The sequence below is a fragment of the Fringilla coelebs genome (genome assembly GCF_963513975.1).
Source record: "Fringilla coelebs genome assembly, chromosome: 16".
In the NCBI taxonomy this organism is placed as follows: Eukaryota; Metazoa; Chordata; class Aves; order Passeriformes; family Fringillidae; genus Fringilla; species Fringilla coelebs.
Genome location: NC_140042.1, coordinates 9,973,345 through 9,994,319, shown reverse-complemented (window position 1 = coordinate 9,994,319; position 20,975 = coordinate 9,973,345). Strand labels below are relative to the sequence as shown.

Genomic DNA, 20,975 nt, shown 5'->3' with positions numbered 1-20,975 from the left:
CTCACATGATTAACAGGGATTCTTTTCTACTGAATACAGTGATATTTGATATATATTCCTGGTAGGTGAATGTGGAGCCACATTTATATGTGTTTGTTTAGTTGCATCGCAAGTGAAAGTTTTACCCAGAAGTTTTAATTGAAAAAATATTTTTAGGGCCCAAGTTGCAGGAAAACAACACATTTTCAGTGTGGCTCTGTGTGGGGACAGTTGGTCTGCAAGGCAGACAGTGCCATATATCAGACTTGGCAGACTTGGTGAGACTCTTTCTCCCTGTAATTAGTTTTCTTTTTTCAGCCATCCATGTGTTTGGAAACATTCCAAATATTATAATTTTCCAAGTACAAGCAGTAGATAGGAAAGAAAAGGTTTTATTTTAAATAGAGTCAGTTTTAAAAATAAACAATAATGTCAACATAATCAAACACAAAGTGCTTTCACACAAAGCAAGTTATATCCTGCATTTGTTTGTCCAAGGTGGGTTTAACAAAGCAGGTTACTTTGGCAGAGTCTGTAGATTATTCCATACACAAGAGAACAAATACAGGCTTTGCATTTAAGGAAACACAGCTACAGAAGGGGCAGCAGAAAGCTTTGCAGAATGCTGAACTGGAAGGAAGAGCTGCCAACATTGTGTGTCCTATTCTCAATCCATACAAGGAACTTGAAGAGAATCAACGGACTGTCCACATAAATCAAAATGAATTTTTGTTTTGTGTTTTGCATTCTGGTGCCACCACCTCAGATTTTCCAACCATCACTTTGGAGAGAAAAGGGGAGCTAAGGTAGTAACAACTGGAAGACTTACCAAATGAATATATAGCAGGATTATACAGACCAGACTGACATGGTACTAAACGAATTAAAAATCCTTCCTACCATGCAAGCAAATCCCAATCTTGGAAACACTGGGAGCTTCATTCCATCTTTCTGTCTTGCTCTGACAATAAACTGACAAGAAGCACATTTTCTGTGACATCCAGTAAGGTACAGGACTTGCTTGTGTCACCAGAACAGAAAATTCAATGCAGCACCACCCAAGCCCTTCAAGAACACAGAGAACACTATGGTGGTGCACCAGCAGACAAAAGCACTTACTTGTTGGTACCACGTCAACAGCATGGAAAGCTACAAAACCATCAGCTTTTTATCTCCATCATCCTCTTGCCAGTGATAGCTCCTGATGTACATTCTTTTGGCATGAGGAGACCAGAAACCTTTTCCAAATACACAAGGAAGCTCTTCAATCACTTGCAGACTGCCTCACAACAGCATCAGTTTACAAAACCTAATTAAGACAAGGCCTAGAGATTGTACATGATTTACAAAATTACTGGATTTCAAACATAAAGTGTTGAAAGACTTTTAAAAAACTAACTTACGCCAAATATATACAGAAGGCACATTTGGCTAGAACAGTAAATGCAATATTTTTTATTTATATTTATTTTAGCTTTTTACTTTTACAGATATTAATACAGTTTTACCAACACAGCCTTGTTTAAACACCTGTCTGCCTTTTCTAGACAGGTATCATTTAGGTTGGACATTAGGATGATTTTTCCAGAAAGGGTGGTCAGACTTTGGAACGGGCTGCCCAGGGAGATGGTGGAGTCACTGTCCATGGAGGTATTTAAGAAAAGATTGTGTGTGGTATTCAGCACCACGGGCTGGTTGATAAGGTGGCATTAAGACACAGGTTGGAAATTATCTCAAAGACCTTTTCTAACCCAGCTGATTTTGTGATTTGGATTCTGTAATGTGCATCAAAATGCTGTTTGATCCAGTTGTTTATGACACAGAAATTACTTCAGAGAAACCTTCACAGCCTCATTCCCTAATTTTTTGTGATTATCATCTTAAATAAGCATATCCAGCTAAAGTTTCTAAAAGCAGAACTCATCTTTCATTTAATTTAGAAAAATCAGAGAAACTCCTTAACATACATTTTACCTTCTTAATAAAGAAACAATAATTAATGAACAGATCATCAACTAAAAGCCTGGGTGTTTTATTTATGTGTTTCAGGTGGAACTTGAGCCTTAAGATAAGGCTGAGGTTTGTTTATGGTCAATCAGCTGACTTACGTAAATGTACAAGGAAGTTTTCCAACGCTCTAACCAAGGTTCTCTGGGCATTTCCACCGGCGTGAAGAGAACACTTCACAGACTTTCAATCAGCAGTTAAGAAAGCCTCCAGCCTAACAAAAATCACTGAACAAATATCTTCTATATGAACATCTTTACTTCAGATTACAGACATGACTAGACTTGAAACTGGCAAGAAAATTCAGATACTAGATTCATTCACCATTTTTGCACAACTACCTGAATTGTCCATTGGAAAACCTACCTCCAAGAAGGAAGAAGCCTTCAGGTTTGCTTCTCTTCAAACTACAAAAGTTTTAAAATGAATTCTAGCGCTCATGAAAAGATGACAACAAAAGATTTCTTTTTTCAAAGAGGAGCACCTGTCTCTGAGGCAACTCCCTGCAAGTTCATAAACAGTGCTGCTGCCAAAGCATGAGCCTAAATAGTTCTCCATACATGTCCTCCTCTTGTTCTGTGCTGAGAATTTACAGTCTCAATGCAAGCACAATGTGCATCACACCTGAGACAGGATTAACTGAAGAATATCACCAAGCTGTTCTATATTAAGCAAAAAGGGAAACACTTGATTGCTCTCCATTGGTGCTGGACTGAGTGGCCCATACAGATTAGGTATGCTTTTCACAGACCTATGTGAGACTCCTCTCAAGCAATTGTGTATTCAAACCACCTAGTAATAAACATTACTTTTTATTGGTTTCCAGTGACAGGATGCACAGAAAAAATGGAAAGTCTCCATAAAGCTTCTGAGAGGGCTTGTAGAGGTGCTAAACAACTTCATCAATAACGTATAGACACTGGCTATAAACGTTTGTAAGAGCCAACAAGAGCACTGCATTTTGGACAGGTGTGATCCACATCCTTTAGGGCATCAATGCAGAAGGGAATTAAGCAGCATCCTGCTATACACCTGCAAAGGCAAAAAAAGGAGAAAAACACTGCTTTATCACTTTTTATACACACAAGAAGGTAAAATGTATTTCATTCAAAAGCAATCAGTAAAACTGGTGCCATAAGCTTTTGGAAGAACACACATGGCTATGGAGTCCATTACTGTAATGTTCCAGAGCTGCTTTAAGGTCCGGTAGGACACAGATGCAGATGTAGGCTAATTGAAGCACAAAGGCTCAGGTCCCACACAGAGAAAGAAAAGCTGAGAGCTCTGTTTAACTCTGTGTTAGAGCTAAAAAAAGTCAAGGTAAAAGTGCAAATTGGAGTTGACTTACCCCAGCAGGCAGAGGCCACCACATGACAGCCAGGTCAAAGCTCCTGAGTCATATGAGAGACGTGTCACTATCACCTGGTTACAGGAAGGGCAGCACATCTGAACTGGGCGGTCATAAAACATTACTGGCTGCTGCACGTACACTGTCTGAACAGTAACTGAGCAGAGAAATGGCTGGTTACTCCATGAGGAACAGGAAAAAAGAGTAGCAATCAACTTCCTCTAAACCAGGTATTACTGAAATATTCAGGGCTGAGAACAATGAAATCCACAACGAAAGACAGAAATAACCATAGCCTTTCCTAATGCAGAAATACACTGTCTAAAAATAAAGCTGCACTAAAAACTGCAGAAAGCCAAATGATATTACTGATATCACTGCACACTGAGGGATTCACAGGAATTGATTCATCTTATTCTCTCTTCAGAAGTATTTCTGGCAGGCATTGAACACCTATGAACCACAATTTTTCATTTTCTAACAACACCTATTATACAACCACTTTGACACCACCTTAGCATGAGGTACAGAATAGTTCTGGAGGCTTACTGGGGTTATTTGCTGGTGGAGGCTGTCCCATGTGTGGGGGAAGGTTTGTTCCCTTCCCATCTGGCTTCTGTCCAGGGCCAGGGACAGGATAGGGATGAGGATAGTTCACATTGATTCCTACAGCTTCCTCATAAGAAGGTGGTGCAGATGGAATAGGATTGGCACTTGCAGCAGACATTATATCTAAAACATAAAAGAGAGAAAATCATAACAAAAGGTATTATTTATTAATGGCAATTGACAAATAATTAGGCTCAACTCAACAGCAAGAAGATAACTAGATTAAAAGGGACTTTTACCAGCATAAAATCAATAGGCTGGTATTTGTTTCTGATAGTATTAAATATTAATCTTTCACTCTTGCTGTTGCTACTTCCCAATTCCTTTGCACTGAGAATTTTTTACACTTTGCCCCCACACCAATTCTTCCTTTATAAATTAAAAATACCAAAGCAGGGAGGTGGGGCATCTTTATTAGTATACAAAACAGTCTAAGTCTCATAATTCTCCAAGAACACTATTTCTAATCTCTCTTGTTTACCTGAAAAACAGAACAGTATGATAGGCCACATGGTAGCTGCTAACCAACATAAGCCTGGTTTGTGGTGAAACTTCAATATTTTAAAAATACTATTTACCTCTGCTGTAATTTGAAAGAAGAAATAATTGTATTGAAGGAAAAAGAAATCCAAACAATTAAGCATGTCCAACTGAACTCAAAGCTTTTACAACTATCAAATATATCTAATACATCTACCCTTGCCATTTTTGCTTCTCAGCAATGTTTTAATGAGTTTGCAGGTCAAATTTTCCTCCCACCAATTGTTATTTTGTTGCAGAGGATAGGAATGCTGACCACCGCCAAGAAACTACTGGGGTTCAATTCAGACTTCCTCTCTTCCTCACCACCTACCCACTTCCTGTAGTCTGCCCACCATTTTCTTTGTGGAACGAGGTCTCGTGGCATCAATGCTGACCAAGCATCTCCCTTTTCCCCTTCCTCCTAAGGACCATCACAGACAGCTCTCCAAGAGCCCAACTCCATTCTGCTGCAGCACACTATCCCTCTGTACACATGCAAGTCTTTTCACTCAGTACTGTCTGGGAAAGGCAAGCCAGTAATATTTGGAATATTACTTCTATGGTGCTATAAAGGTTATATAGGAGCTCAAATAGAACTTCATAGAACTACTATGAATAAAAGAAGGGAACTTGCACTGATGCAATTTGCAGGTACAAAAGACAACATGCAAAGAGAAAGAATTTCGGGTGTGTCTGTTTAGGACTGCTGTCACTCCATCCACACAAAGCTTGGGTGAGACCCAGCACACAAGTCCCCAACAATGACACAAGCCTTTCCACTCTCCCAGAGCATGGAAAAGTCCCTGGAATACTGGTGATTACCTCCCTCACACAATACAGCTTTCATCAGGATTTCAGTGAAGTCTATAAACACTCCCATAAAGAACTTGTCACAGGTTTGTTCACTCTTCCAGGTTACACAGGACTAATCAGCTGCACTGGAGGCATGGTGATACACCAGCAAACACCAATGTTTATGTATTTCAGGAGGCCCACAGTCTTCCCAGCAGATTTAGCAGAAGTGTGGAAAGGAAATTGTGTACTCAATCAAGTGTGCGTTTTATAGTAGCCCTGTGGCCAGGAGCTGGTACAGAAGAACAGACATGCCTACAGGTGCTGGAGCAGTAACTGTGGTAAGCCTGAGACAAACATTGCTCCTTCCCACTTTTCTCATACTCACACTGCAGCTTTGGCATGACGAAGAGGAAACGGGACAGCAGTCAAAGATGTTGAAACTCAGTAAGTTTTTGTAGCAACCAGGATTTCATGGCTATACCTTTAAAAAACACTGATCTTCTGTTTTCTTTAGAAAAGAGAACTTTTCTCCTTGTGACTAAACTACAGAGCTGAATCACGATCTACTGCTCCCACTTGGTGTGCTGGTGTTGGCTGGGGATGTACAAGAAGCCAGGAGGGGACACTGCCAGAACAGCTGACCCCAGCTGACCAAAGGGATATTCCAGACCATAAAGCATCACACTCAGCAATAAAAGCAGGAAGGGTTTTGGGAGGGAAATACTACTCAGGGACTGGGTGGACATTGGTTGGATGCTGATGAGCAATTGCTCTCATTTACTTCATTTGCTGCACTGTATTTCCCTCTGTTCATTCAGTCTCCTCTTCATTACAACTATTAAGTAATTACTTTTCTTATTATTTTATTTCAATTATGAAACAGTTCTTATCTCAGCCCATGAGTTTTCTCACACCCGTCCAGTTTCCTCAGGGGTGCAGCGAGTGAGCAGCTGTGGGGTGCTCAGTTGCCAGGTGGGGTTACTTCAGCTGCTCAGCTCTGCTTCACTTGACAAGTAAGTTGTAAGAAATTGAACAACACCCTTTCACAGATTTCAAAATTATAGAACTTCCAGCATAAACACTTCAAGTATTGATATTTACTGATTTTAAATTACACTGCATGTTCATTCCTACCACCAAATGGTTTTGAACAACCATTTCAGTTTAAAAGTGATCACTGTGCTTTTTCTGCACTTTCACTTTTTTTTCCTTTTTCTGTGGACAAACATGAACAGGTCTCAGGTGCTCACAGCACTTTGTGGAATCCCTTTTCTTTTTTTTTAAATTTCAAATCTGTAGCACAAATAACATGTACAAAGTACTACAGTGAATGGTAAAAAACTAAAACCATGTATGAATTCTTTAAAGTTATCTATTGAAACAAAAATTGCTAATAAACATCAAGATGACATTGGGACTACAAAAAAAGCCTCTTCAAATTACTGAATATTGTAGACGTAACCACAACTTCAGCTTTTCAATTTCATTTTTCTAATGTCCTCTCTGCTTTAAATGTCAACTCTGAAGAATTATTTGAACCATCACTTCATACAGCCTGTGCAAATGTGTTTCACACTCCAGATCCTGAAAATTAGGCTGGGGACAAGGAAAAAAGAAGGTAATAGTCCACCTCTCTGCTTGGTATGTAAAAAACCAACCAACCAAAAACCCATCCAGTAAAGAACTGCTCACAATTACAGCTACCCTAACCTAGTCTGGCCGAACAAATCTGTTGATGCCCTTCCCTTAATCTCTTGCTAAAATTTGACACAATTTAATCCTTAAATTAAACAATACCTATGCAGTCCTCTTCACTAGAAATCCCAAGCTGCCCTCCAACACCAGGGGTGGTTTAGAGGGCTCCCTGCACATCAGAGTCTAAGACAGCTACCGGTCAGCAACACCAAGAATGAAATACAGGTTGAAGGCTTTTAACAACCCAGCAGGATATACAGGTTTAGCAGAGCACTCGGATTTTTGCAGTGCAAAGCCCTAACACAGCACCTTCTTGGACCACCAACTTCGTCTGAACTCTGGACGACTTCCAAGTTTACCAACCTGCTGAGAAATACTATCTCAAATTTGTTTAAATTTCCCAGGCATTTGTGAGAGAATAAAATCCAGTAATCACAACAAAAAAGACTCTGACATACTATTTCAGGAAGAACCAATAGCATTGTGGTCACATTGAATTCTATATTGGAGAAGTATAGTAGTAAAAGTAGAAGTAAAAGAAGAAGCGCGGTGCGTTCCGCCGGCAGCAGCGATTTCAGAGGCTAGAGAGTTACTTTTATCAAGTAATCAATAGCTTTGGAATAATCCTGTGAGTAGCTTCATCCTGTGAGCAACCCCCTCCCCGGGGCAGGGCCGGGCCGCTCCGAGAGGAGCTGCTGCCGCGCGGATCCCGAGAGCATTCCCCAAGGGAAGGGCCACCTTCCGCCTTCCACACTTGGGAAAGCGAAACTCCGGCCTCGCTCGGCCCCCGCCCGCTTCGCCGATGGCAGAGACGTCGCCCACGGCCTCTCCCGGACCGTCCCGGGACCGGGACCGGTACTGCGCCGCTCGGGACACCGCTGGCCCGCGAAGCCCCAACCTGCCCTCGGTGCCCCGGGGGCTCCTGCGGGGCGGGACCAGCCTCAGAGCCGCGGCTTCTCCCACTCCCCGCAGCCGCGTCGGAGCACTGGAGCACTGGGAGCGGCCCGGGGAGGGCAGCGCTCGGGCCCGGAGCAGCAAAGCCCCCCCGCTCTGCCCTGCCCGCCGCACCGCCAGGCTCCGGGCGGCGTGGCACAGTCCTTACCGTGCCGAGCCGTGCCCGCAAGCCCTCCTCGCCTCTCCGCTCGTCTCCGCTCGCCCGGGCGCGGCCACCGTCAGCAGGGCTTGTCCCGTCCCGTCCCGTCCCCACCCGCGTTTCCTCCTCCCCTTCCCCCTAGAGCCGCGAGCAGGCGCCGCGGGGGTTGCTCGGGAGGGCGCTCCGCTGGCCCCGGCCGGGCCCTGCCCGGGAGCCGCTTCGGCCGCTTCCCCCGAGCCATCGGCTCCCGGCAGCGGCGTGTCTGGGCAGGACGGGAAGGGGGAAAGCCTGTGGAAGTACAGGCACTCCTGGCGCATTTCGCAGTCACTGCCATCGGGAACTCCGCGGCTTTCGCCAAGAGCTCGCTCAGATTAAACCAGTAATCTTCAACTGCCCCGTCAGCAGCGCAGCCAAGCACCACGTTCTGTAACACTGCAAGGAAATCACTTTACCTTTACTTACCAGATAGATATTTCAGACAACATACAACAACACATAAAATTATCAACAAAACTTTCAAGTTCAAGATTCAGTGATTTTAGGTAGTGCCTTTACGAGCAACTGAATTGGATTCAGTCTTTGGAAAACACAAGAGTATGTCTGTTGTTCCTCTATCCAGCTCCAGGATAACACAAAAGTAAATTATGGCCAGATCCCTAAATGGGCTTCAAAAGGGACTGCTCCACATGCTGGTTTGTGTCAATCTACCTTAGACTGAAGGGACTTCATAACCCCTGAGAACTATCAGCAGGGACAGTTCATAAGGCTTTTTGGCTGAAAACATCTAAAATCCATCAAAGTCCTAGTTTTGTATTTAAATCTCTTCTTGAACCTTGCCCTAAGGAACACACATAAAGCTTTAATTCAAATCCATCCCGGAGCAAGGAGTCAGGTTTTATAGGATGAAAGAAGTTTACCCAACGTGATGATAAACCCAACAGGAAGCTCTGCAGTCACAGTACTCTATTGAATCACCTGGAAGTATGGGTGCTTGGGGATGTCATCAGATGTTGAGAGTACTGAGGGCATGAATGCTCCAGTCCCCCTGATTTAGGGAGAGGAGTGTGGAGTGTGATTCATCAGCACTGAGATTAGAACTAGACTTAGAGATGAATAAATTTACACCATTATCAAGAAATCACACAACAGGAGGCCCGTCCTCCTCCTTGGGGACCCCAGTAACATTTCTCCTTTTTGCCCTACTACTGTTTCCCCCTGATGTCCAAGTAGGCAGTTGGCACCCATTTACTGGTACGTGAGTGTATTTCCTCTCACTATCCATCCTTCTTCTCACCCTGCTCACCATTTGCTAATTCTGCCTTTCCAGTCCTTTTGCTGGATGGCATTGGGTGAAATGGATGGCATCAGCTTTAGTCAGCCAGTGGCTGACCAGGTCACCACAGTACTTGTGTGTGGAAAATTACACAGAAGTCACAATTAATGGAATGTTGTGTAGTGGTCAGTGGAACAAATCAGCCCAACACAGGCAATGGGCTCTGTGGCCACCTAAAGTAACAAACTAACACTTTTCTGAGGAATATGTATATCCTTGCTAATAAGTACTTGTACCACCTTGATCCAAGCGTGCACCTTAGGCAGAGTTACCCTGTCCATCAGGCACCATAAAAAGTAAAGGCCTGCCTCTTAATACTACATTGGTAAGGAGTTGTATTCCTGATTCTTAGTGACAAGCTTGTGGAAAATTGGCAGGTTTGCTATGGAGAATTGATGAGGCTGGCTGGGCAAGGATGAATTGAGGCACTTGCTTATCTTACACCTGACTTGAGCGAGGCTTAAGCCCTTCATGGTGTCTGGGCTAAAGTGTAGAGCTCGCACTTAGTGAAGTAGAGAGCGTACTCACACACTGGAATGGAGACAGGGCCTCAGTCTCCTTATCCACACACTGCAGGCCGTATTAGAAGTAGAAATCTGGTCCTGTGAGATGTGTCGCCAGCAGGCCAAGGAAGGGGATTCTCTCTCTCTGCTCCACTCTCATGAAACTCTACCTGCAGGGCTGCATCCAGGTCTGTGGACCCCAGCATTACAAGGGCGTGGAGCTGCTGAAGCAAGTCCAGAGGTGGCCATGAAGATGTGCCAAGGGCTGCAGCACTTCAGCTGTGGAGACAGGCTGGGAGAGCTGGAGATGTGCAGCCTGGAGAAGGCTTCAGAGTGACTTTACTGTTCCTTTCAGTACTTGAAGGGGACCTGTAAGAAATTTGGAGACAAACTTTAGCAGGGTCTGTTGCAACAGGAATATTATTATTTTAAATGGAAGGAGGGGTCTGTTTAGATTAGATGAGATACTAAAAAAAGGAGGCTTTTATAATGTGGGTGGTAAACCGTTGTCATAGTTTGCCCAGAAAGGTGGTGGATGCCCCTGGAAACATTCAAGGCCGGGTTGGACAGGGCTCTGAGCAACCTGGTCTACTAAAAGGTGTCTCTGCTCAATGCAGGGGCCTTGGACTAAATGATATTTAAAGATCCCCTCCAACCCACACTGTGCTATGATTCTGTGATGATGATGTGCAGTTGTAAAATGCTGATGGGAATAAAGATGATCAAGCAAAGGTCAGACGATCTTTACTGCTGCTTCAGCTGAGTGGAGGAGGAAGCAATACTGAAGTATCATGCCTCTGTTCTGCCTTTGATTCAACCATTAATCCTAACTCAGCCTGACCAAAGGCAACTGATATCCTCATAATCCCTCATTTACCTATGAAACATACACCAGCATGCAACTGAGAAAGTGCCTCCCCCCACTATCTAAGATGGACGCAACAGGTAACCAATTATATTTGACTCCAGTCTCACCTCTATTTATCTGAAATAATAAAATTGATATTTGGAATTCTCCATGTAGAGGATGAGACTATGATCCCATTTCATAGACAAGTGGATGGTTTTGCTCTTCTCCCCAAAGGAGAGATGCCTCTTTAGTAAGTTTTGTGTTTCTGTGTCACACGGTACATGGGTGAAACTAAGCTTAAATAACTGTGAAGTGTAATGAAAAACTGAATTTTTAATTTATCTTGAAGCTAACTTAGCTTAATTAACCATTGGCCAGTGCTAATGCGCTAACAGCATTTATCAACAGCAATTCCAAATCTGTATTCCTGTTGCTTCAATAACTAGCACTATTTGTGAATCTGTGATTGTGGATGTTCTAACTAAACACAACCAGACTAGAGTGCCAAATTAATAATAACCAGAAATTAAGGCCAGCTGTATTCAGCCCCTTTGATCTCCAACACAAGTGGGGTTATTTTGTGCCAAATTTCATAGTCTAATGGAACAGAGCTGCAGACCTACCTGGGTGAGGCCCAGGAAGCCCACAGAGCTGCCCCAAAGCTGCTGCCTGCACATTGGCACCCACAGAAGTTCCCTTCCTGCGGCACACTGGGTGACTGGGGGTGACACAGCCAGTGCCAGCTCAAGGCGTGCATGAGGAAATGTGGCTAGAAACTGATACAGCTTTTTATCTCACCCTCTACCCCTGCTTCCCCATGAGCTGTGCACCTGAAGATTATAAACATAACTAGTTTTTAAAAAATCATAAGTAAAAAGGGCCCCGTGGCAGTTTCAGAAGCCTGACACACAAATGCAGCAGGATGTAACCACGAGAGCTCTGCTCCATCCCAGTCCCGTGGCACGGTGTGATCAGCAACCCCACCTGCTCTATTCACTGTTCAGCTTCTCTCTGCTGTACTGAGTCATCACCAGGTGCTTACAGCACCGTGGAAATGTACAAAGAATATAGTGGATGTTTTGTCATCACACTGATTGCACACACAGTGTTGCAGAACACCAGCAGATGTCAGTTTAGCCCTCAAAATAATTGCATGCTGGATTTTTTAGCCTTTGCTTTTACAGTAGTAGGCTTCTGTAAAAGAAGCTAATTGAAGTTCAAAAGTTGATGTACATTTAAAAGCCTATTAGCCATATTTTACATGCTGTAATATGTTCTTAATAGCATGTAAAATAAGCAAACCTTCATCTTACCTTAAATTTCTCCTGCCTGGAAATCACAGGACTTGTACACATTCAAATAAATCTTTTTTGTATGTGTGTATGTCATTTTGCATATACTGATTCGTTGAAGGTAGATAATATCTCTGACTTTTGATAATTTCAGCAAAACTAGATACTTATGGAATTGTACCAGAACGCAGTTTCAGAGCAATGATCAATGTACAAAGAGAGATTTAAAGAGAAGCAAGGTAGATACATTAAGCCAAATAATGTGAAAGCATGTTTGTTTTTTTCTTCACTGCTGCAATGGCTGATTCAAGTTGCTAAGCAAACAGAACAAAAACTCCAACACAATTTCAACAGTTAGTAGTGCAATGATACAAGTGTTGAAGTTCACATGAGAAGCCTCAAAGATGACAACAGGATCCCATACTTTAGCATCATTTATCACATTAAACAGAAGCAGTACATCTAGTCTAAAACTGCAGATGATTCCCCAGGAATGCAGTTGATTGACAGAATTGTGAAATGAATCCAAACCTGAATATTAGTACTTTGCTGTCCTTCTAGTACTGCTTCCTTCTTAATTACCAACTCCTGTAGTGTAATTTGATCATCATAACAACTGATAACAGCTGCCAGACTGCAAAACACAGTACAGCAAAATATTTAAGTATGTAAATCATATAATCTCCCCTAGAGAGTGGGACAGAAGTGTGGTGTCAAAAGAGGTAATGATAAATTTCTTTTTCTCAGAACACTTGGTACTTCATGTAAAGAATTATGAGAAGAATAACCACTCACTGCCAGTAATGGTTCTTCTAGTATGAACAACCAAAAAGAAATGGTTATGATAGAAAAACTTCACCATTAAAAACAGCAGGTCTGTCCTGATTAAGTTACCCGTTATTTGATGGATTATCTACTAATGCCATGACAAAATAGAGAGGAAAATTATGATTCTCGAACCATTTACCCTTCAAATTCATCTTCCTACTCCTTTGACAGGCTACAGGAATTATGTGATTTTAAAAATAAAGCTGCCTGATTATTTTTCCTGTAGACAGAACTGAAACATAATTTCCACTGCTCTGATGTCATTGCTGAATGAAGTGGTGCAAAAATCCTTTCTTCCTACCCTTCCTCCAGAATAATGCCTGACTTGCTGTTTGGCCAAGCTGTGGTATAATCTTGGCATAAATCAGCCTTGCCAGCTCTTGTATCTGACACTGAAATCACTGATCTAAATCTTACAGTGAAGCTTCCTGCTATTTTGCTTGAGGCAGCAGCCAGACATGTTTTCATGAAGTGCTTTGATCCAACTCTGTGGATCCAAAGTGAGTAAGGAATGATACAGAATTGTATCATGGTATCTTGTGCATAATTCTGATAGAATATTCACACAGCTGTCATCCGGAATCCAGGATTATTGTGATCTAGTTGAGATATAGGCAAGAAATACAGAAATATGTATAAAGATTGAGACCATATTACTAAAAATTCATAGGTATCCAATAAGACTTTCCTTTAGGCCTCAAATACTCCCTTCTCTTAAAGTCTGTTTCTAGCATCACTCACACATTATGTGCAAAGATGCTTATAGATTCCTGTAAGCATTTGTTTTCTTATGCTTCTCTCACCTTAAGAGTTATTGATATTGAATTATGTACTGGGTTATAATTTCTAGGGTTTTTTTTACTTAGGTTACATGATTTAAGGATAGCTTTGACATCATGTTTAGCATTTCAGTTGGCCATCTCTGCAGGACTGCCTTCATTGAAGCCACTTCAGCGAATCTCTCAAGTCTCAGTTTGGAAGGGGTCAGTTCCTGTTTCAGAATCTCAGACATTACATGTCGGATCTTGTCTCTTGATTGTCTGTAGGAAGCATCAAGCCAGGAAGCTTATCATCTGGGCACAAATGTCACAGCTACAGAGCTAAAACAGCAACAGCAATGTGAGCATTGACAGCCATTTACCAAACAGATGACTGACTAATCATGGTGAAATGCAATCTCGTCAGCCATTGCTACACAGTAAGAAAACACTTCCCCAAATTTGCTGTGCAGCCTTGAGTGGCTTGTTACACTGGATGCCAAATATTTCGGACACTCCTTGTTTGAAATGAAACCTTTGTCTTTTCAGACCGACCCTTTATGATAAACAAAGCAATCAGTACACAATTGAACATGCTTACAAAGACCTGTAATAAAGATAAGTGAACAAAAAGGGCTCAGGTAGGCTGGTGAGAGCTGGCTGATCTGCTGGGTGCAGAGATTCTGCAAGTCTTGATTGTATGCACAGCTCCTCTTGAATTTGCCCTGCAGCAAAATCATGTGGTCTGTGACACAATCACAACAGAATCTACAGTAACTAAAAATAAACTGCTTCTCCGCAAATTTATGGCTCAGTTTAGTCCAGTTTATAAATAACTGTCCAGCACTGGTCAGCAAACACAGTTCCTTATGATTATCACATTGTCCACAGCCTCATTAATTGTCATTAGAGCCAGCTCTTTTATTACCTTCAAACACTTGCAACACGTGGGTTTATTCCCAGATGATTGTTTAGTAAGTCATCAGTTCCCTGAGCAGCTTGTGTTACCCTCATTTGTATATCTGACCCAGCTGCTTTGCCACTTCCTTGATAGCTTTCAGCACTCCAGAGTTGCCTCACAAATCTATTACAAGGAGCTGCCACCTCTGTGGCTGTAATTCTGTCACACCTGGGTGGTGGGAGGGCTTGGGAATCAGCCTCCTTTCCAGTACCTGTGCAGGTGCAGTTCAGAACTGAATCCAGAAATCTGCCCTAAAGCCAGGAATGGCTCTGACCACCTGTAGGGCAGACACAGCTACTCAGAGTGAAGACAAAAATGCTTCATAGGAAGATAAAATTAATAACAATCCAGAAGAAACCATTCAACGTTTAGCCATTGCTGATTAGTTCAGACACTGGGTTTGGATACACAGAGGAAAGACACAAACGTCAGCTGCAAGAGCAGCCTAGAAGAGCAATGTTACATCAGTGTGAAATCAGCATCTAATTTCCCCATGCAGAGGAATGTGACACACTTTTTAATTAAATGTCAGCCTGTCGATATTTTTCAGATTAGTTATGAATTGAAATATACCCAATAAAATGGAATTAAAATGGGCAAATTGGGTAAACTCCTGCTGACACATTTAATTTTTATTCTCAGTGCCCTACAATGAGCATTTTAAGAAATTAAAGCTTATCTTTTTATTATAGTAATGAATCAATTTTCAGGTTTTGAATGCAAGGCATAGACCAAAATATTGCATTTATTCCAGGTTCAAACCCTATGTGGAGGCTAGAATTTGTTTATTTGATGCTAGAATTCAACGTCAAACATTTAAGCTGCAATATCATCCTTCTGGAATTGAGGCTGTGTGTTCAACCATACATTATTATTCTGGGGACCATTGACCTGAAAAAAAGGGAAAAACCTGCTTGTCTTTTCTTCAGTACAAGCACACTGTATCCTTTTAGCTGTGATTATCTGAAGCACTTATCAAGTCTCAATCAAACTCAAAAAACTCCAACTTTCTTCAGCAAGATCTGCACTGAATTCCCAATTATACAGGGAAAGCTGGATGGGTGATAACAACCCTGCCATGATTGTAACTGACAATGCTGCAGTTGCAATTCTGCTCTTTCAGCAGCTATGCAAAAGCAAACTGGGAAATAGAAATGATTCCCTGGAAACTGCAGGATATACTAGTTAAAGCTGCCCTGTTTGAATTTACAACCATAATGCAAATAGGATAATGCAAATGGGCCTCCCAGGTTAGAAATTAGAAATAATCATACCATCTTTTATTGCTTGAATTAGATAAAACTTGTACCTGAGAAATACAATAGTGCAAAAAATAGAGCTACAGCGCCTTATCAGGACAGTCTATATCAGAGTCCTACCAAAAGGACTTGAGCATCAGCTTTTAGGACTTTCATTTATTTATGTGCTACACAGCATTGGATGTCCTCTTAAGTGAAAGGGCAGAGTGCTGCTGCGGTCTAAATCCCCAGAAGATTACTAAAGCTCACAAGAGTGGTATGAGATCGGCACTAAGAGAAGGGGTGAAAGATCCTGGATGAGACATGCTGCTAAATGTGGGGAGGGCATGAGGCTCCCCATGGCAGGTCCTCCCTGGGATGCTGCCCTGCATGGATGTACCTGGGAGACCTCTGTGTAGCTTCAGACTTCACGAGAATGTACCAGCACAATCCAGGGCAGGATCTTCCTGTGACCTCAGAATGGTCCACAGGCAATATCCACACAGTTAGACAGGCAGACAAGAGGTACTTAAACACCTGTGCTAGAGCAGCCTTTGACAAGGCTTACAGATGTAAAGGTACACCTTTCACCTGTGCAAATACCCAAGTCAGCAAGGTATCCATGCTCTCTTTTCTCACAATATGTGTTTACCTTCTATACAAGGCAAATGGAGCAGCAGTAAGTCATTTGCTTATCCCAGACAAAGAGAGGCTGTACAAAGGATGTTCAGAAATTCTGGTTGAGGATTATATTAATTAAAATAGCACTCTGCTCCTCTCCTGTCTCTCCATGTTCCCTCTGAGTTTTCATGAAACAGGACTGCTTCTGTCTAATAAGGAGAGACTCAGAAATAGCTTTTGAGATGTTTGCTGTCATTCTGGTCATTTCTTGTACACCGTTGTATGGACTATGCATCATTTGTTATCTTCCCTGGCATACGTCAGAGTACACTCCTGCTGTAACATGCTGGTGCTGAAGGTTCAGTTACTGTGTGCCAGACCAGGGGGTGAGGAACAGAAGGAGCCCTGTCTGTAAAAAAGCCACATTGCTGCCAGAAAGAACAGCTGAAAAAAATGCTTCTGCTACTTATTCCACAATGAAAAATGAGCTCTGCTCAGCTCCAGAGACTGAAATTCTGGCTCTCATCCTCTCATTAGACTGGACCCTGTGTTCAGTACACAAGCGTACCATGTCCGTGAAGTTTTGCTACTCTGGCTGCAAGGTCACACAGCCCTGAGCAGCCAGTCCAGCATGTCCAGTCCTTGTGTATGCACTGTAAATACTGTTAACTCTCTGCAAGACTGCAAGCAGGACAGATGCACCTGCAGCCTGGGTTGCAAAGCTAACTGAGCATTTTTATACCTTCTTCCCCAAAAGAAAAAAACAAAAACAAACCAAAAAACAACACCACCTTCAAGTCTATCACATGAGATGTATTTATTAAGCAATATATTGTAAACAGATTGCTTGTCTCTGTTGAAGAGAAATCACTACTGATGATTATGGACCAGAAGCACATACACAGCTGCAGATTCTCTTGTCTATTTTTTCCCTATGAATTGCCAAACAATGGCAGTGCTGCATGCAGGACACACATCTCCTTGCTAGCTCCTTTCCCTGTTTTAAATACAGCTCCACTTTCTAGCAAAGAGTTTTCTTAGAACTGATGCTTCTGCTTATGTGGAAAATGAGATTCCTTTATGCAAGATCCAGGTTTTTCAGGCTCACCAAAAAAAAACCAAAAAACCAAAAACAAAAAACAACCAGAAAAGGGCAAAAGTTTGTTTTATAACAGAAACTTGCAGTTATTTCTGCATTTGAAATGTAATTTCCAAAAGAAAGACGAACAAAATACTACCTATAGACAGCAAAGATTTATTAGGATGGACAGTATTTCATTGGATTCCTGCAACTATTTCCTTACTACACACATTACTCTTAAAATCAAATTCTCCTTCCCTTCCAAGTTGAATGGGATCTATGTTTTTCCACAGCAACAAGAGCAATTTATAGCTACCCACATCAACTACCTTGCTGAAAAACATTGTTCTCTTCCATATCATCCATGCTCCTTTTTAATCTTTTAATCTTCTACAAATAAATTAATTCCAGCTGTTTCAAGCTATTCCTTCTGTGTGAACTTGGTTATGTTTTCCTTCTTTCCATCTGCATCAGGATGGCAGAACTACCATCACCCTCTTTCCCTTTAGCTCCTTTATTAATCAGACACAAGTGTATAACAACTATTAATAATTAGTATGGTAAGAAAAGTGAACCTAATTCCACTTCAGTGTTTTCACTATCCATGAGATATTATTCCTACTCCTGACAAAATCTTTCATCAACTCCAGCTTCTCCAGTCATCTTCCACCTTGTGCTTCCATGCCATCCCACCCCTGGAACCACAGCATCTCTTCCCTGGCTGGCTGTGGGAGAGCCATGGGACCCACAGGAGGGACAGCCTCTGGCCCTGCAGCCTTGTTCTGCTTCATCTCACAGCACCAGTCTTCTTTTTCCATTACACAGGGCCTGCCTGGAGCTACACAAACCACTGTCGTGTTTTCTTCAAACCATTAAATGCATGTTCTGAAGGGAATTTATGCTTTCAAGGATCCCTGCTGTCAACAGGATTTTCACAGGTTGCAAGTTAAAGAACCCATTTGCAGAAAATTACTGTGCGGCTCCTGCACAGTAATTACTCTGACAGCTCCCCAGTCTTCTCTCAAAGTGACACTAAATACACCAAAGTTCAAGACCTGCTTTAAGACCATGAAATTATATCTATATATTTATATAAAGTAAATGCACAAAGGCATTCAAGATTGCCAGTAATACAGAATATTATCCTCCAAAGGGGATGAAGCTCATCAGATGCTTCTGAGTAATTCAGAATGCTGCTTGACCACATGCGAACTCAGTGCTAATTTATAGCCTTGCTTTTCTCTTGATTAGCATATAACTGAACATTAATTCAGTGATTAACCTCCAGTAGATAAAAAATAATTAGTTTGAAGGGGAATGTAACATAGTCACAAGTGGGCTTAACCATGATAGTGAGCAGTTGTTTACCAAGGGCATTCAATCTCAGTTTGTTAATCTTTTATTTAGATTCTCCTGAAACCATATACAAATATCTTCCTCCTTCTTTCCCTTTAAAAATCTGTAGGGTAGTCTGGACACCACACCCACAGGCACCACAATTTGGAGAAACTTCATTGTAAAGAGATACTAAAAATATACATTCTCATAACTTAAACATTTGTCCAAAAGGAAAAAAAAAATTGCCAATGTTTTGAACCTTAAAATTATTATGGAAGTACCACATAACAGTAGTAGATGAAAGAGAAATTACCAGTTAAAATGAAGATGAAAAAAGATATTCATGAAAAAAACCCAAGTTTTACTCAAAGAGATACAAGAAAGGGTTAAGAAACATAGGGATGAAAAATCCTTAAGTTTGCTTCTGCAGATTTTGCAATTTAGGAAGGAATTTGTGCATCACACACAGATGGATGTTTACCAATACCGTGCCACAGTGAACAAAGTGGATGAAGGCCATGTATCAAAAGTAATGGAAGTAACAGATCTTAATATAAGTGAGCTTCACACTCCAGTGCTGAGTCCTCAACCAAATGACTGCAGGAGACGTATTTTGAGTCACAAGAACGCAGCATTTTATGGAACTTTGCTTGTGCTGCCACAAAGAATGGCTGTGCAAAACCACCTTGGATTCTTAAAGGATGCAATATAAATGCTTTTTTCATAGCCACCTTGCCAGCATTACTAACAACTCTGCTTCTCACCTGCAGCTCCAGTGTGAATATGCCACTCACCCAGCAGCCCAAGCTGCAGCCAAACACTGGAGTCTGTCCAGCCAGCCCCAGGACACACACTCTGAGCTCTCCCAGAGCTGCAGGCCTGGGCAGCTCTTCAGAGGGGATGACATAATGGCTTGCAGCTGAAAGGATCTCTTTGAAACAAGCTGCTTTCTCAGAGCTGTGTACAGCCTATTTACTCTGCTTCAGCTCATCTGGAAGAGAAAATACAAATGTTCCCACTCTCCCATGAATTGCTTGAGTTATTGAAGTCTTGGACATGACAAAAAAAAATGGACTGTGTAATTTTAAGTGTTAGGATTGCATATATTAAAATATGTGCTTTTTAATCACAGAAAGAAGGAGGTGGAGAATTTAGGAGTTGAGAGCAGATATCTTTATTAATTTTCTTTCTAGGGCATGTAATTCCCATCAAATATGCCTAGATAATGCCTTGCAGCCAGCAGTACCGCAACATACTGAGCTTTGCTGAGCTTTCATGTAAGGGGAGAACTGGGTAGTTTATATCTAGGACATAATTGCTTAGCAATGTTTTAAATAACATTTAAACCTTTCCATAATGTGAAAACTAGGCTAAATGTATTAAAAGCTCTTTAAACTTAAAAATTCCAGAGAACTACAATCTCTTTGAAATTTAACAAAACGTTGGCAAAAAAACCTATCCTCTTTACTAAATGCTTGGTGACCATAGTGAATTACTGGCATGGCTTTTTCAGTGATGCCCTAACAAAAACAGATGATGGCACTACAGCTTGGACCGTAGATTAATGAAATCAATTTAGTCTTACAGATTTTTTTTAAATTATCAGATTATTTGTATAAGCCACGTCATAGTTATGGCCTGCAAACATTTTTGATTCTGCCCAAAATAGCTAGGCAGCATGGTATATGATGAAATCACAGGGCTGGTTACTGGTTGGGTATACTTTTTAGATTAGAGAAATTACTTAAGCTTTTCATAAAAAGGTTGATGCTTTTCTGGTGTCAGTCCCCATTCACACAACCACCACCACTGTATAGATAGCTAGAGTTCTGCTGTAAGTACATGCACTTGTATAAAGCACCAGTACTTACTTATCTACTAACAGAACTCATGGTAATGGCAGGGCTCTGCTTCCCCTTCTCAGTCAGTTCAAGTACCTGTTCAGTCAGAACTCACTGTTCATTCCCCTCCCACAGCAATTAGTGCTGACAGTACAGAACTTGCTGCAGTGCTGACACCGCACCAACACTTGGACCTCAGGCAACAATCCAGCATGCAGGGAAAATGGTAATGACTCTTGATTTGACATCAACCTTAAACGTTGGCTTATTTGTTGGAGCCTCT

General features: G+C 41.7%; 1 protein-coding gene across 1 annotated transcript; it reads right to left on the bottom strand.

The window, feature by feature from the left end:
- Nucleotides 1-355: 355 nt before the first annotated feature.
- Nucleotides 356-8,172, bottom strand: LITAF (lipopolysaccharide induced TNF factor). Its single transcript, XM_084216329.1, has 4 exons — nt 8,058-8,172; nt 3,884-4,066; nt 3,335-3,491; nt 356-3,018 (listed from the first exon to the last, which is right to left on the bottom strand). Exons 2-4 carry the CDS (start codon nt 4,059-4,061, stop codon nt 2,910-2,912), a joined length of 444 nt encoding a protein of 147 aa, XP_084072455.1. The 5' UTR covers nt 4,062-4,066; nt 8,058-8,172; the 3' UTR covers nt 356-2,909.
- Nucleotides 8,173-20,975: the final 12,803 nt, after the last annotated feature.